At 36.7% G+C, this 17,705-nt stretch overlaps 2 protein-coding genes across 6 annotated transcripts; one reads left to right on the top strand and one right to left on the bottom strand.

The window, feature by feature from the left end:
- Window positions 1-1,038: 1,038 nt before the first annotated feature.
- On the top strand, window positions 1,039-12,389 carry LOC122089865 (protein DETOXIFICATION 42-like). Of its 5 annotated transcripts, XR_006143360.1 has the most exons (15): window positions 1,093-1,111; window positions 1,577-1,679; window positions 1,916-2,037; window positions 3,649-3,858; window positions 4,157-4,350; window positions 5,860-5,995; window positions 6,718-6,814; window positions 6,927-7,027; window positions 7,366-7,529; window positions 9,531-9,602; window positions 9,722-9,838; window positions 9,920-10,015; window positions 10,126-10,247; window positions 10,970-12,042; window positions 12,132-12,389. XR_006143360.1 is itself a non-coding variant. In XM_042659605.1 (14 exons), the coding sequence occupies exons 2-14, from the start codon at window positions 1,603-1,605 to the stop codon at window positions 11,040-11,042; spliced, it is 1,581 nt and encodes a 526-aa protein (XP_042515539.1). In that variant the 5' UTR covers window positions 1,039-1,174; window positions 1,577-1,602; the 3' UTR covers window positions 11,043-12,389. The 5 variants fall into 5 exon arrangements, 4 of the variants coding, with proteins under 4 accessions (XP_042515539.1, XP_042515541.1, XP_042515538.1 ...); XM_042659605.1 differs by having other exon boundaries at window positions 1,039-1,174; window positions 10,970-12,389; XM_042659604.1 differs by having other exon boundaries at window positions 10,970-12,389.
- A 3,687-nt stretch (window positions 12,390-16,076) lies between these two features.
- LOC122089019 (protein ASYMMETRIC LEAVES 2-like) lies at window positions 16,077-16,901 on the bottom strand. Its single transcript, XM_042658424.1, has 2 exons — window positions 16,629-16,901; window positions 16,077-16,205 (listed from the first exon to the last, which is right to left on the bottom strand). The coding sequence occupies exons 1-2, from the start codon at window positions 16,899-16,901 to the stop codon at window positions 16,077-16,079; spliced, it is 402 nt and encodes a 133-aa protein (XP_042514358.1).
- Between the last annotated feature and the right edge of the window lie 804 nt (window positions 16,902-17,705).

The raw sequence follows: 17,705 nt of genomic DNA, 5'->3' as shown, positions 1-17,705 counted from the left end.
TTATGGACACAAAATTCATATTAATTAATAAACACTAAAGGACCATCTGATCATGTAAATTCGCATATAATTCAAATGCTGGAAGAAAAGTTTTAAGATAGTTTTTTCAAGATTATAGAGGAATAAAAGAAGTATAAAAGTAATGGAAGAGGAATTGTAATGACATCAAAATGTAGTTTCATCATTGACGAAAAACTGCACTCAAATCCTCTAGTAGGGGAGAGAGTACAGGGTCCACGACTGGTATGTGACATTGTATATTAAAAAATCCGCTCAGTAGCACCATGACAATTTTTTCCTAAAAATAGTAAATGTATTTTGATCAAAATCGATCATTTTGTGCAATTTTTCAACTTTTTTTCCCAAAAAATAGTCTACTGTTTGGAACATTTTTTTTCTTTTTTTCAACCTTGTTTTTCCTCCTCTGCGGTCAGTCCGAAGAAATTCGACTCTCTCTCAAATCACACCCCGTGTCTCTGTTATTGTGATGTGTTTTTTTGGGTGAATGTGATGGATGCTTAGAAAGTCTATGAATGAGAATTTGATTTATTTAAATTTTGAGCCTTGATTTAAAGCCTACTTTATAGTGATGTGTGGTGGAGTCTTTTTTTCTTGGAAAAATTATATGATTATTTATTTTTTGATTTTCCTTTATAAAATTATCTACAAAAAGTTTTGGTTAACAAAAATACCTAAAATTAGGTTTGAGTTTACAAAATTATTCACCCAAAGTTTTAATTAACAAAAATACCCAAAATCAGGTTTTGGTTTACAAAACTACCCAAAATAGTGATTCTTCATCTTCCACATATAATCATGTATTTTTCTATGATTAAAACTTTGAGTGGATAGTTTTGTAAACCCAAACTCAATTTTGAGTATTTTTACTTACTTAAACTTTAAGTGGGTAATTTTGTAAAAAGAAACTTAATTTTGGGTATTTTTGTTAACTGAAACTTTTGATGAATAATTTTGTTAAGAGAAATCTAAAAGTGGGTAATCATGTACTTTTCCATTATTTCTTTTGGGTGAATGTGATTAGAAAGTTTACGAATGAGAATTTGATTTATTTGAATTTTGAGCCATGATTTAAAGCCTACTTTATAGATGGGTAAGAGGGCTTCTTCAATCTGAACTTGTTTGTCGAAGGTTGGATGCATCCTCTCTGCTAGAGGTTGGTTCCAGGCTCTGACAATTTTGTATCATTGCTTTTTTTTTCTTTTGTGTACAGTTGTGATTCCTTTTTATTCGTCTTAATTTCACTTGCTTGCAGAAAATTGTTTCCTACATCCATAAACCCTACTCCAGTTGTTTTTTGAGGGGTGGGGTGGGAATGAAAATGGTTTTGTTATAAAAAACCCTTCCATTGATTATTCGGTGGGCATGTGGTCTTCTTAATCTTCTTCTTCTTTGTTTCCTTTAATCCTTTTTTCTTCGTCATTTCATTATGATTCGATGATGTGAAAGCTGCAGTTGAAATGCTGCGTAATTTGGGATACATATATTTCTTTATGAGCAATAAGTTCGATTGTTTGCTGCTTCTGCAAGACTCATATGTATGGGTTATCATCTACAGGTTACGGAGATTTGGTCCATCCGATAATGGAAGAGGATACCAACTGCCTTCCGTGTGGAAAGAAAAGAAAGATGCCCCTTTGTGTTCTCTTCAAGGATGCAAGGTACCATTTCATTGTGTTCCTTGTTGCAAAATTTCTCTAGTGTTATCTGCCAAAAAGAAATAAAGAAAGAAGAACCTTTTAGCTTAGGGTTGAATATAACTGGTTTAATTATCTGCAGCCCAGTGAGTTTTTGTTACACTGGTTGCTTTCCTAGTGAGTTTAGACCATCAGAGTTGCCTTTATTTGAGTAATAAGTTAGAATTGCTAATGATTGATTCCACCATTGGATGGATCAGGAATGTTTTAAAGATGGATGAGCTTGGCTCTGAGATAGCCCAAATTGCATTTCCTGCAGCCATGGCTTTGACAGCTGACCCCATTGCTTCCCTAATTGACACTGCATTTATCGGCCAAATAGGTACTGCTTTTCAGTTTCTGTTTCTATTATGATCTCATGAATATTAATTATGCTAATTGTCCGCCAATCCGCCAATTAATGTCTTTGCTATTCTTATTTGTTGCTGATTGACTTGCTGATCATCCTGGTCCTGGTGGCAACAAAATATCTGGTTTACTTTTCTGACTGTTCCATTCTTGCCTACTTTAAAGTATTGATCAATTCTGCATTTTTCAGCCAGAGTTGTCTTGAATTATTAGTTTAGAAGTACTGATGGTGTTGATATAAATAGGTTGAAAGTATCTTAATAATGATGAGCGTAGAGATATTATTATAGTTACTAATTACCATGAATTTCCAAATGTTTAATCATAGAGAAGGATAGTATTGAACAACATAAACAGGCCTCTAGGGGGATTATCTTTCCAGCATACTCAAAGCTGGTCCTTTCTCACTGATAATAACTAAAGTCATCCTTCAAAAAGCAGCATAAATGACATTTTCCCTCAATGGTCTGCCTTTCTGAGCCACTAAGGAGGTCTGCTTTGGTCAAATTTATCATTGGAGCCGTCACCTTGGATTCACCACATGTCAAGTTTTGGACTCCACTTTATGTCCCACCATGCTAGGATTTATTTTCCTTTGTATTTTCAAGTTGCCTCAAAGTCGAACTTTCAAACTAATTATTTAAGCTTTTATGAAAAATTTTTCTATTTTATTTTTAATTTTAAATCTTTATATCTTGAAATGTGGATGACACATCCACAGAATTTGAGCCCCAACAGGGATGCCACGGGGAAGATATTTGGGCAGTCAAGATAAGACTTTTTTGACCGTTCTTATGTGGGCCATCAAGGAAATATTTGCCACAATCCTTAGTATGTGTTTAATTTTAGACAATTTATGGCTTGGTCCAGTAGACAAAGAATTTGTTAGAACAAACACCAACAAATACGAAGGGAAAAACAAACACAAATTCACACAACACAGAGATTTAACGAGGTTCACGCACTGATCTGGTGTGCTACATCCTTGGGCGAAGAAGAAAATGAGGTCACAATGGAGATCGCTCAAGAACACCCAAATCCCGGCAAGAGAACTCGCCCAGAAACCCTAACACAAAAAACCCCAAAATTACAATGCTTGCTCACAAGATGATAGTATGTTATATAACGAGGTTCTTTGACTTGTTTAAACATAATGCTAGTCCACACACCTTCTGGATGGCATTCCAATATATTTGAGCTTAGCCACTTGCTTGCATTTGTTTCTTTGTCAAGAATTTTGCTTACATTCTTAGTTCAATATGGTTCAGGCTACTTAATGTGGCTGATATAGTTGATTATTCTTGTTGCGAACATGCAACTAGCTGTCTTCTGTAGGAGAGAACAACTTTGCCCTTCCTGCATAAGATTATTTGATATAACAAACGTTTGATTTCTAGTAATATGTATTTGAAGAAGGAATGCTTCTTCAAATGCTTTTCCAACCCTAATGCATGCTGGATACCTTTAATTGTTGTCCACTTTCAGGTGTAAATTACCTTATCTCTATACAAAGTTACTTGACAGAGAACTTCTAGTCATATTTATAATTAACTGCCGGTTGTTGTTGTTTTTTTTTTTTTTACAGGTCCAGTGGAGCTTGCTGCTGTGGGAGTTTCTATTGCTCTGTTTAATCAAGTTTCAAGGATCGCAATATTCCCACTTGTCAGTGTCACAACTTCTTTTGTTGCAGAGGAAGATACTGTTGGAAGAATGAACACTCATGACGATGAAAACGAAAACATGGAAATGGGGTTAGCTCCAAACAGTGAAATGAAAGAGTTGATTCCAAAATTTGGTATGCTTTCTTTTATTTTAATTTTAATTTTAATTTTTTACCCCGTTTTTTCATTTCCAATGACTAGTTTCCGTGGGAATATAAAGAGCATGAAGCACTGTCTCTCTCTCCAATTACTTGGGTTTGTTTTATTATTGGTATCCCCAATTTTACTTTTTTTTTTTTTTTTTTGGGGGTGGGGGGGGTGGGGGGGGGCAGGCGGGGTTATAAGTGAATTCAGATGTGTTTTATGGTTAGCATCCTAAGTAATCATATGGAAAATTATCATGCTTTACTTATGTGGTGATCTCTTTATCAGATTCTGAAAAAATCACCCACAGTTCAGCACTTTTTTCTGGTGGAAATTCAAACATGTCCAAGTTTCAGCATGAGAAGAGGCAAATCCCATCAGCATCATGTGCATTGGTTATTGGAGGGGTGCTTGGTCTTGTCCAAGCCATATTCCTAATTTTTGGATCAAAACCTCTCTTAAATTTCATGGGAGTAAAATCGGTAATGTATTGATTTTGGTTTATTTTCTATGTTTTTGTTTGTTTTTCAATTATAGTTTGCCAATATGTTGAACATTTCTTATTTATGTAATAGGGAAAAAGATTTGTATGCCGCCCTTGGACAGATTTTCTTATACCCTTCCCATATAATAAATAGTAGGGCCTACACTGACACTCTCTCTCCTATCTTGACCATCTAGACCCCATATTGGTGATACCATTTTCCAACCCCTCATTGGTGTAGTGTGCAGATTCCTTCTTACACTGCCCTTGTAGGAAATCCCCCCATCCCCATGTAATAATACATTACTACTGCTGCTCTTCATAAACAAATGAAGAGATATCTATCTACCTTTTCAATCTTTGTTACTTGGGCATGCTTGTGGAAATCAAGCATGGAGTGATATATATATTTAAAGCTTGAAATTCCAATGTATATGAATACATCAAAATAAGTATGAGGGTGGATAATCTCCTCGTGCATGTGCAAACACACATTTGCACACAACCTGCTCCTGGGAGGAAACCTTTGTGTTGCAAGACAGATAGCTCCTTGGTGATTTTGAGTTATATTTGTGTTGGTTTATCCATTTGTCCTTTGGTTCCCTTTTAGTGTAACTTGTATGGTTTTATAGGTACCCAGGATTTTAGGATTGGCATCATGGTTCATTGGTTTGTATTGGTCCTGGACAACACTGGTCTGGATTGTTCTGGATTGGGCAGTCAAAAAAGAATTGGCTGATCCAAGGAGACAAAACCTGTTGGAGTCCAAATTGTCTGCAGCGAGCGGTGAGGTGCAGTGAGCATCCAACGGCTGGAAGGGCTCAGCCATGCACCCCAGCCGTTGGATGTTCACTACACCTCATTGCCTCACCGCAGACCATTTTGGTGCAACCTGTTGTACATAGTGGGTTTGCCGATGTATTGTATATGCATAGATCGGATTGGTTGCATCAGATGCTGTTCTGATGCTAACTTTAATTTATGGTTGGTAGAGAACTTATTGGCATTCATCTTCTAAAACTACAAAGAGGCCTAAAGTCTGCTTGTTTTGAGTACATCCCAAATAATGTGTGGGTTGGAAACTGTCCAATCCAGAAGAGATTCATTTGGGGTAAAGACACAGAATGGTTCTTAGGGAGATTTTGAGTTACTGGTAGTGTGGTTATGATATCCATTTTACTATCATATCCATGAATTTGGAACAGAATGTGTTGTGATGTATATTTAGCTGGAGCTAGAACTAATTGAAATATTATATGTTTGAAATTCTCTCATGTCATCTATACAACGAGTCTGTTTCTCCTTCCACTTATTTACTGTAGTACTCATTGCTGGGATATTCTGATAGATCTGGGAACACAGGGACTAATTGAAGTAATGAGCCCCCCAACATAATAATAATAAAATAATAATAATAATTCTAATTTTTGTTTCCCTACATTTAGCACATCAGTGCATGCGTTGCTAATTATTATGTAATGATATAACATATATTTTATGCATACAGGATTCCCCTATGCTGAACCCAGCACAACAATACTTGACATTGAGGTCTCTTGGTGCTCCTGCAATTCTTCTCTCGCTGGCCACACAAGGGGTATTTCGAGGACTTAAAGACACAAAAACTCCTTTATATGCAACTTGTAAGCAGAGATCACTGTTGTTTCTTTCAATGCAAAGTTCTTTTCCATTTTTTTTTAAGTGAGAAAACAGAACTCAGTTTCCATGGTGTGTACTGAAGGCCTGCCTTTTTTTTTCTGTATTTCTGAAATTTATCAAGATAGAAATTAGCATAGTTGTCACGGCGTCAAATCGATCAAAGGCAGTGGAGGGGTGGCTAATTGATTTGGCGATGAATCGCCCATTATGGCATTGCCATGGCGGTCAAATCGCCCATGTGTCATTTTTTATTTTCCCTATTTTCAAAAGTTATTTAGTATGCTACTTTTTTATTTCCCCTATTTTCTAAAGTTATTTAGCATGCTACAAGCCTATAATATATACCCTATAACATATAAAACCAACATTAAGCAACATCAAATCATCAAAAATCAACATAGCCCTATCAAAATCACCCTGCATTTTACAAAAAATCGACCGCTTTGTGAATCAGGCTTGACCTGGCGTCCATGGTGGTGCCATAGCGACGCCTTTCAGCCAATGGCGACCGCCATTTGTGAGTCACATAAATCGTAGCACTGCCATGAACTTCTTTTTCCGTCAGGATGCCAAATCGCCCCCTTGGCGACTCTTAGGCGATGCCATGACAACTATGGAAATTAGTGCCACATATGTGCGTACATATTGATTCTGAGTTTCATACAAACTGCATCTATGTCTAACTCATAGTTATGGTTCAATGTAGTGGCTGGAGATGTAATAAATATCATTTTAGATCCCATACTTATATTTGTTTTCCATTGGGGTGTTAGTGGCGCAGCAATAGCCCATGTTATTTCTCAGTAAGTTATATTGGATTGCTTTTCAAACAGTTCACTGTTTCAGTATTTTCTGTTATGCTGACTTTTAGCATGCTATTTTAGAAAATTCATTTGGTGATATTTTGTCATTTAGGTACCTAATTTCATTAATACTGTTATGGAGATTGATCAAGAAAGTTGACCTTGTATCACCAAGTCTCAAAGATTTGAAACTTGGGAGGCTTCTTAAAAATGGTAAGAGCTTAAATTCAGTATCAGTGTCAATAACGTTGCCAATGATTTAGTGAAGTATTGAGTTGTTCATCCAAGATTGGGTATTGGGAAGGGCAAGGGTTTAAAGTATCAGCAATTCATAACCATCCCAGTAATTCAACCTTGACAATGTATGCAATTTCAATTAATTGGACCTAATTGAGACATCTTGGTCTTCATGATGTTGGTTCTATGTTACTGTTCTTCCGTTATGAAGAATTGTGTGTTTGCATTGATTAATGTTATTAAATACTGGTTTTCTTTTTTGACACTTTGTTTCAATCCCTGATGCGCTATTTTGCTTTTGTCCATGGACTCAGGTTTTTTGTTGTTAGTGAGGGTGATAGCTGTGACATTCTGTGTGACCCTGGCAGCATCAATGGCTGCACGGCTAGGGTCAACACCCATGGCTGCATTTCAGGTCTGCTTACAGATTTGGTTGGCAACATCTCTTCTTGCTGATGGGTTGGCTGTTGCTGGTCAGGTAATTTCATATTCATTTTTACATTTGAATCTGACTTGTCTGGTCAAAATTTAAATGAATGTCTTCTGGCCATGTCAACATGTGGTAATTCACATTTGATACATTAGCACCATCCCATGGGTTTTTGTTTAAGTTGTTGCAGTTCTAGAATTGGACATCAAGAAGAAGAAGAAGCAGTTGAAGTGAAGAACAAAAGAAGAAGAAAATTAGGGCAGGAAGGTACTGTCGATAGAAACCAAGGAGATGTGAAGGAAGAGAAGAGAAAAGGGGAAGAAAGAACTACCGAGTGGAGAAAAAAAGAGAATAAACTATCAGCCGTTCCCTCCATCTTAGCATATAATGGACCGATACAACATTAGGTCATTATGATACTCAAAAGGACAAGAATGCCTCTACTCTTAAACAAAAGAAATATAAAAGAAACAAAGTACTGCAGTGTATGATTAGAATATCCCTGTGGTAGAATAAGTGAAACGCTACATAAACTTTAATCCCCTCCCCCCTCAAGCTGGAGCATAAATATCACCTATACCTAGCTTGGAACACCCTTCAAGAAAAGCAGGCCGAAACGACACCTTTGTAAAACATATTCCCCAGCTGGCTACCAATACCAACAAATGGTGTAGCAATCAACCTCTTTATAACAGCATCTATAACAGAATGACAATCAACCTCAATGTGTTTGGTCCGTTCATGGTGTACTGGATTGCTAGTAATATAGTAGTTGCTTGGTTAACACAAAAACCTATCAACTGACTTGGTAATAGGAAACCTAAGCACCTGTAGAAGAGACTTCACCCACAACAACTCAGCTGCACTGTGAGCCATAGTTTTGTAGTCAGCTTCAGCATTTGACGTAACAACCGTGGTCTGTTTCTTACTCTGCCAAGTAACAAGGTTTCCCTTGACAAAGGTAAAATTCCCAGACAGACCAGTAGTAGACCTCCTATAACTTTCAGTACCAGCCTAATCAGCATCAGAATACCCAATAAGATCAACATTTTTATTAGGTCTGTATATAAGAACCTTTCTAAGGAGCACCTTTGAGATAATGTAAAATCTGACAACCTGCCTCCCAATGAGCCCGTTTAAGCATTTCCATAAATTAGCTGATAAACTCCAACTGCAAAAGAAATATCTGGTGTGGTCACAGTAAGATAAAGAAGTTTTCCCGCAAGCCGTTTGTACTGATATTTATCTGCAAATTCCTCACCATCATTAGCGCCAAATTTCTGATGTGGATCCATAGGTGTATCAACAGGTTTAGAAGTTAACATCCTAGTTTCGGACAGAAGATCCAACACATACTTCCTCTGAGAAAGGTTAATGCCTTTGCTATTCCTCATAACTTCAATTCCCAGAAAATACCCTTATAAAGCAAGGTCACAAGAACAGGAAATCAAAAGAGACTCTCAAAACCAGAATATGGGTCAATTTTCATTGGTTATTTAAAGTTCTGATACCATGTTGCAGTTTCAGATCTAAGATAACCAATAACAGGAAGAAGTAGCAAAAGAAATAAAGAAGAAAAGAATAAGAAACGAAGGAAGACAAGAGAGAAGAATGAGGTGAAAGAGAGGGTTGCCGATAGAAACAGAAGACAGTAAATGGCTATCGGCAGTCCCTCACATCTTTATATAATACGTTAAAAGAATACAATCACAAGGACATGTTTACCCTTGTGTACAATGCAGTAATGTAAAGAGAACAAATAAAAGAAAAGTAAACTATTCTACCGCAGGGTATGACAAGTATACCCCTGCAGTAGCTAATAACATAACTTAACAGTGGTCATACATCATTTAATATTTATTCATCCATTTTAATTTATGCTTTACTGCTCGCTCAAACTTTCTGTTTCTTAGGAATTCTGATTTATATGGAAGTAGTATATCAGAAAGGTTTACATAAAAAAAAATGTATATCAGAAAGGTTCAGCTGGACATCTTCTATTCTGAATTTCTTTAGCAAGATAAGTCTACTAAAATGGAGTTTTTTCAGGCAATTCTTGCTAGCGCATTTGCTAAAAAGGATTATAGCAAGGCAACAGCTACTGCATCCCGGGTGTTACAGGTACATTGCTTTTGGACCAAAATATCACTCCCCCCCCCCACCCCCCCACCCAAAAAAAAAAAAAAAACACCCTCTTTACCATGATTTCCTATGAAAGTGGATTATGATCTGTTTTGCAGTTGGGTTTTGTTCTAGGGTTAGTGCTCTCTGTTGTCCTTGGAGTTGGCTTGCAATTTGCATCAAGGTTATTCACCAAGGACATCAATGTTCTTCACCTCATAAGCATAGGCATCCCGGTTGGTGTAGTACTTATTTTGTTCCTTTTTTTTTTTTAAACCATTCCAAATAGCTCTGGAATTAATATCTTCTCCCATCAGTTTGTAGCAGCTTCTCAGCCACTCAATGCGTTGGCTTTTGTTTTTGATGGTGTCAACTTTGGGGCCTCTGATTTTGCATATTCTGCTTATTCCATGGCAAGTCTAGCAGTCCTTGCTAACATGGTTTAGGGAGTAAAAATTTTCGGTTATTCTTTTTCTTCTATATTTGATAAAATGTTTACTTATGAAAATTCTTCTTTTTACAGGTTCTTGTAGCCACAGTGAGCATTCTGTGTGTGTTAATTCTCTCTGCAAGCCATGGTTTTGTTGGAATTTGGGTAGCTTTGACAACCTATATGAGTCTTCGCACCTTTGCTGGCTTTTGGAGGTAAATCAACTAAGCCCAGAATATATTGTCCTAAAAATCATAATTTCATTCTCTTTTATTTTGGTTGATGAATTGGATTCCTTCTTTTACCCTTTTTCATTGTGTCCTATTATGAGCTTTATCATTTGAAATGTAAATTTGGTCCATCTCTCTTCTTTGTAACACCATATGATTTTATGACTGGAAATACTTTAATGAAGAAGACATACAGGCATCTACTCTGCCAGTTGGCACTGAAGTTTAGAACACCATTCAAATAATGTTTTATGATTCTTGACTGTGAAAGACTAAATGGAGGTGTGTGCATGTAAAGCATGGCAATTCAAGCTGACTAAGGTGTTAGTGATTCCCAATCAGATCCCTTTTTTCTTTGGGGGAGGGAGCAGAAGATTTCAATGTCTGAGCACGATTTTTTTTTTCCTTTTTTTTTTGGGGGGTGGGGGGTGGTGTCAAGAAAACGTTCCCATGAGGGCATCCTCAATCAGACTGCTAAAAATACTAGGTGGATATCCTTCTCTTTAAATAGTTGGTTACATAAATTGGACAGACATTTGGGTATTGGTAAGGGACCAAGGGGTTTTATCCTTAACTGAAAAAGGATCCATAAACTTTCACTATAAATAGCCCACGGCTTAAATTAAAGAGGTCACCCATGATAACCGTTTTTAATTGAATGCCAAAATAGTGACTTCTTCTAATCTTCGCTGTCTATATGTGTGCAGGATTGGGACTAGCAGTGGGCCTTGGAGCTTTCTCAGAACCATGTCATTATCTTCCTATGGTGACAACTTATAGCACAAAAGAATTTTGTATGAGTTGCTAATTCACAATGGCTCGTCCAATGGGAAGCATTTGATGTCTTGGAATATCAGCTGTCAACATTTTTGGATCAGCACTTGTACCTGTGAGATCTTCTCTATGTAGTATCTTTGTATATATCTCCTGCAATTGTTTGGTTCTCTGCTTGCAAAGTTGCATATCACTGAAGCTGAAAATAGGACTACGCTTGGCCACCCAGTGAGGAATGCGATGTCGGGAAGAGATTTTACTATTTACTCAATTGTTTATTACTATATTCAAACAACATCCCCTCCCCCCCCCCCCCAAAAAAAAAAAAAGTTTGTTTCTATACAATATTTTGCTTTCTTGAGTTTGTTTGAACATTACATTTTCTTTAGAACTTTGATTTATGAGTGAACAATAAGACTAATTGGTTGAAGAGAAAAAATTACACAGCGATGCCAAATGAGTAGAAGAAAAAAATTGAGTGATAGAAAAGAACATATATGAAAGCCCAGGAAAGAAAAGGGTGAGGTAGGAGAAGGACAAGATTAAAATGTATTTTTCCTTTTTAAGAAAGAAAAGAAAAAAAAAATGTTAATTTCTTGTCAAGGCTGGATCATTTTACTTTCAGCATGTTCTATCTATTGGATCATATTGGTGAAGGTTGGATCAATATTAACAATTTTATGTAGTGTTTGTGCTTGCCGGGTGTGTATATCTGGCAGAGCACGTCCATGTGGTACAGGATGGTTCCAAGTCCTGTGATGGTCTGGACTCGTACAATTAACATAAAAATATGGACTGGTTCCTAGCTGACAAAGATCTCAGTGCGGCGGCCACTTTGATGTTGAGTTCCCAATACTTGAAGTGTTCACTGTTTTTTGGATGAAAACCTGTAGTGCTTATTGGTTTGAAGACTGAAACCCTGGAAAGTTTGTCTGCAACCAGTGAAGAAATATTGCAGCACCATGGATGATTTTTTTTTTATCAGATTTGGACATAACATGTTAAGGTACGTCATCTATTGTTTTCTCTCTCTAATTGCATTACTAAATTGAGCTCGGATTAGTTGGCTGGGTTTGTTTTCCTCATGGATTTCAGATGCAACCGGAGAATCTAGGGGGGCCTTGCAAAGTACTAGGTAGCTTGCTCTTTCCAGTTTCCAGGAGATTAGGAGGTATTAATAACTTGACCTGTTTCGAGTGTTTTTGTCTGAACAGCAATTTTTTAGGCTTGATTTGCCTTAATTTTTCGATTAATTTTGCTGGCTTTATTTTGATATAAGACAGCAATTGATGTGGACAACATGTAAACTGAGTTTTGAGGTTTGGCAAAAATGTAAACTTGTTTGTTTTTTAATCTATTGTGTCATTTTTTGTTAGGTTCTCAAGCAACTTCTTCATAAGCTAATTTTATGTTTTCTTTCTATAAAATGATTTATTTGGGCATTTGAAAATGTACATGGCACAAATAATAAAACAAAGCGGGATAGGGTTTTCCATGCTGTTAGCGTGGGAAGGAATCTGTACACTACACTAAATTAATGGTTTAAAAAAATATCATCCATGTGGACCTCACATTTTCAAAATAGATGAAATAAATAATAATAAAAAAAATGTGGATCCTACATTTTTTGTGAGTGGGCATGGGAACGAATCTGCGCATGGACAGGGATCTTTTCCCCAAAACTTATATGGGTAATTGACCAATTGAAAGAATAGAGTTAGGCGCTGTGTAGCTCCACTGGTCCAAAAGCACTGTGTGTTAGCAGACATCTCTAGTTTGAGTCTCCTCACGATTGATTTGTTACACAGGATTAGGTGTCACTGTGTGTAATTGGGATTTACTCTTGGGCCTGAATTGTAAAACCAGGCACGTTCAAGGGGTTTCCCGTTAGGGGGGAAAAAAAAAAGGGCTAAGAAAGCTTATTAAAAAGCCTATTCAAGAAAAAATAAAAAAGAATATCCTCATTGTTTCATTCCTTTTCGCACCTTCCTCAAAGAACCCACTCCTATAATTTAAAATCTAACCTTAACATGATTCTTAAAAGTTTAATTAATGATAGGTATTAACTCCCCCACTTAATCCTCATTTGATTGATCTGTGAATTCAGTTCTTAGAATTGTGATGGTTTTTGACAAATCAAGCACTACTACCATGGACAATTAACAATGGATAGAAAGGTAGATAATGTGGATTCTTACATAATACATTCCAAGCTTTTTTACTTTGCCACTTGTGCCATCCTGCCATCCATGTATGATGTATCTCCCACTACCTGTTGTAATGGTTGTATAAGAATTATTTAAAATTAGAAAAATGCTATCATGACAGATGTCCTCCATTCTCACTTCCTTTGTTGTGTGAAGAGAGAGGGATTGTTGGTATAACTTTTATAGACATGGTTCTAAAATCGGTATTGAATCGGTCAAGTTGTATCGATATCTATAGGGACTGATATCAATCTGATCTGATACCAATTTTTAGAACCATGATTTGAGAGCCAATCCCAAAAAGATATATTTCCTTGATTCCAATCAATTACTAAATATTTATCTATAGGTATATTTAGAACATGGGGTTCTCTACTCTACCAATTAGTAAAATCTTTGTGGCCCTTAAGATATCAGTATAAGTGAGAAAATTTTATTGGGCAAAGGTTCTCTATTCTACCCACCCACGGTGACGCATAGACATACATGGTAAATAAATTTGACTGAAGTGGAGTTTGAAATTGGATATGTAACTTATTTAAAACATTTTTTTATATACATTCAACGATCATAATTATCATATAATCCTTCCGCATTGTAAAGTAGATATGTGTATGTGGGAACTTAAAACTTAATCACGATGCAAGAAAGCAAACACGGTAGAAAGAAAACAATCATACAAACGTAACACAGATTTTGGTTTGAAAAGATTTTCTACGTTCACAGTGAGATAAGAATTGCTTCACTAATAATGAATAATAGGTTTACAACTTACAATCTCTCGTCCTCATGCCTTCTCTTGTTTAAAGAATACAATCGCTACAAATTCATAGTGAAACACATATAGGTATAGTTTACCGAAATATCTATATAACCCTAAAAAAATATTCTTGAGGCCTGCATAATCCTCCGAACCCCTGCATGGACCTCAATTCATTGAGGCTCCAACAACGAAAATAACAAGCAATGTGGGTTGATTCCTTTGGACCTCAAGCCCTCGAATTGCAATAGAATACAAGACATCCTATCCCCAAGAGTGTGGGGCATATAATGTTTTCTACTCTAGGAATAGTAGAAACCTTTTGCCATCCACATCCCGCGTATGAAAATTTTGCCAATATAATAACTGTAATAAAATACTTTGGGGAAGCCAACTTGGAACAACAAATAATAATATTGAAAATTACTTAGCATGATTCCATTGACCTCCCTTCGATTTAAGGTTCTATAGTTTATATGTTACCAAAGTTGTACCTAAGTTAATAAAAAGGCTTTTCCTTCTCTCTTGTTATTATAATGGGAGAAGAACACTACTTGCTCACATGACCATTGTGTCAGCACTTGAGCTAGTGAGAGTGCATGCACTGGCATTCAACCAGAGGGACAAGAGTGACTTTTGATGATGTCATGTGTCTAAGCCCAAAGGTCGCAATTGGGTAGTGTTCTTTTCCCCTATTATAATTTGTATTTTACGTGGTTCTATATAATGCCCTTCCTAGTTGTTGTTCTAAGTAATATTACTATCACACTAACGAGAAACTTTAGACATCATAATGTACGTGAAAAACTTAGGGTCTGTCTATTATTAAAGCAAAGTAAATCTTTAGAATCCAACCAACGCTTTAGAGAACAAGATAATTGCATCAATTGGCATTACTTATTTGAGCTTCTTATCCTACCTGGGGCTCAAGTTTTATAAAGAGTTAGGCCCAAGCTATCTTGTTCATATGCTACCTTTTAGCATTAACAGATTCATCTACCACTTGACAAAATAAAAATAACTGAAAAAGCTAAGACCACCACAGATTCCTGAAAGATTTTTCATGGTATTCTTTCCCACATAATGCTCTCTGAACCCCACCTGACCTATCAAAAGGGAAATATTGGGGCCAAGATTGCAGATGTCATATCTGCCCCACCTCAGTACTGCCAAAAGTTTTGAAGGTGAAATATCTTTTTATTAAAAACATTTAATTGATCGTTTTTAATATACAGTTGAATCTCAATAAAAAAAAAAAAACTTTTAGGAGACAGAAAATGAAAATAAATAAATAAATAAAAATAAAATAAAGCTATTTATTTCAGATAAAAGATAAATTTTTCAAGGTATAACAAGAAGCAAAGCTACCTGTTAATGAGTCTTGAGGTGTTCGGAGTTATAGTCATAGTTTCATTTTGATTTATTCAAGTCCTTGGTGCTTTCACAAATAAAAACTGAATCAATACCATAGTTACCCCTTATTGTTTAAGAAATGCCGATAGAAGTGAAGAGAAATCAAAGTAAAGTCACATAAAATATAGGGTAATTTACAACGCCACCCCTTGAAGAATGCTAGTATTATAGGAACATCCCCTCTCTTTCACCAAATTAGACTTAGACCTTACCATCAGTTAGTGTCACATAATATATCAAGAATGCTGACATCAGCAGTTCATTTTTTCTAAATACCATTTTGCGCTTAAAAAATAAAAGAGTACCAAAATTGCCCTCATTAGTTGTAGTCCCCAAATTGATTGAAGAAACAACCCTAACTCATCTGCCTCCAGACAGGGACCAAGCACTACCTGGGCTCCATCAATGACTTGAAGTCTGACGCCTTGCCCTGAGGAGCTTCCCTTCCACAAGGATCTCCCTCGGCTTCCCACCCCCAACTTCTACCGCACACTGGAGGACATTCTCTTGGAAGAGGTCGAGAAGAAAGACAAGTTGATGTGGTTGGTCCTTTGCCCCAATTGCATCTTCGGCTTCTCGCCCTTCAACTTAATGAACATCGTCAGCACCCTCTGCGCCTACGCAGCCATCTGTAAGCAAGAGGGTAAGCCCCTAAGGTTCTTAGGAACTCGAGCCGGTTGGAATAGTTTCATGGATGCTTTCGATGCTAATCTCATCGCCGAGCAGCACATTTGTGTGGCTGTGGATCCCTACACCAAGAACGAAGCCTTCAATTGCATAAACAAGGATCTGTTCAGTGGAAACACTTGTGGAAAGTGTTGGTAGAGCAATTCGGGTTGGATTGCCCTGAATATGAAGAGGGTGTTCCGAGGTTGGCGGAGATGATGAAGAACTCATTACATAAGATCTCATATCAAGACGAACAAATTAGAAGAATAGCTGAAGGGTTTTAGAACTGCTTACAAGTTTCCTGTTAAGGTAAAATAAGGGTTAACAGATTAATATCTCTCTTTGATATTTAAACCAATAACATAGAAGAAGTTCAGACTAGAGATGCTAAGAACCAGATAAAATCGAGACTATGATATTCTCTTCTCTTTCTCGGAAAATCTTTCTGGATTTGAATCCTCTCTTTAATTGAGAGAAATAAAGAAGAAAAAAAATCCATTCCTATTAGATCGAGTCATTGCAATCTTTGGCTCGAATCAGTACCTGTCTCAGCCTTTGTTGTGGGATTGATATTAAACCAACACAGCCATAAACGAGGTCGTGAAGCCTCGCATTTGCCTTGTAGGCTGGTGAGTTCACTACATCTTCTCTTTGCGTCAGGTTCAGCTCATTGAGGATCTTAGCAACGTTGCTTGCAGTGAAAACCTTGTGAACATTCGCAAACTTTGTCAGCTGGTCCACAAACATGTATTCTTGTATGCACTTCCGTGGAAGAAACTTGCATGTGTCGCACGAAGAATTGGACGAGGATGCCATTTGTCTTCCTGTAAAATTTTTAGAATTCAATCTTCAAAAAGAGGAGCCATGTGGGATGCGATAGTCAGGGAGAACGAGCTGCGATCCCCCTGCAGGTAGGGAGAGAATGATAGAAGGAGAGAGTGACAAGGAGAGAATGAAATGGTATAGAGGGGTATTTTTGGAATAATAAGATAAGGATATTTTACTCATAAGGGCTAAAGTGTCATTTCATAACATCACTTAGCAGAGACTGACGGTAAGGGGTCTAAAACTAATTTGGTGAAAGAGAGGGGGTATTCATAATATTGGCATTCTTCAGGGGGTGGTATTGTAAATTACCCTATAATATAAGCTTTGTCGTAAAAATTTAAAAGGATTTTCATTAAAGTCCTACACTCTTAATAAAATGCAACATTGCTCAAAGTAATGACACATTGAAGCTAACTTTATCACTACAATCATGTAATTCCACTCATCGTCTTAAGTATTTTTGTTGGGTCTTTTAAGTAGCTAGAAACAACTTTTTCATTGTTAGTGAAGAGAGAAAATGGTATGAAAGAAATTAAGACCCGCATTAGAGTATGGTGTAAGAGTGGATAATTTGGATTGAGATATTGTGGATCAAGGAAATGGCGGCGTCAACAAACAACCATAGCCTTAGATCTACTAGAAATTTGTAGCTCTAACCCTACATTTATTTGACACGAAGATGACAAGGTGGACTTTCTTTTTAGCTTCCCTAAACATTTCATCAACCATATGAATAAAAAAATAATTGGCATTTCTTTTTAATCCAAATGGTGTGCTCCTATACCATTATAC

Source organism: Macadamia integrifolia, chromosome 9, assembly GCF_013358625.1.
Source record: "Macadamia integrifolia cultivar HAES 741 chromosome 9, SCU_Mint_v3, whole genome shotgun sequence".
Classification (NCBI taxonomy): Eukaryota; Viridiplantae; Streptophyta; class Magnoliopsida; order Proteales; family Proteaceae; genus Macadamia; species Macadamia integrifolia.
The sequence above is the reverse complement of the archived record's forward strand: the minus strand, read 5'-3'. Positions and strand labels throughout refer to the sequence as shown.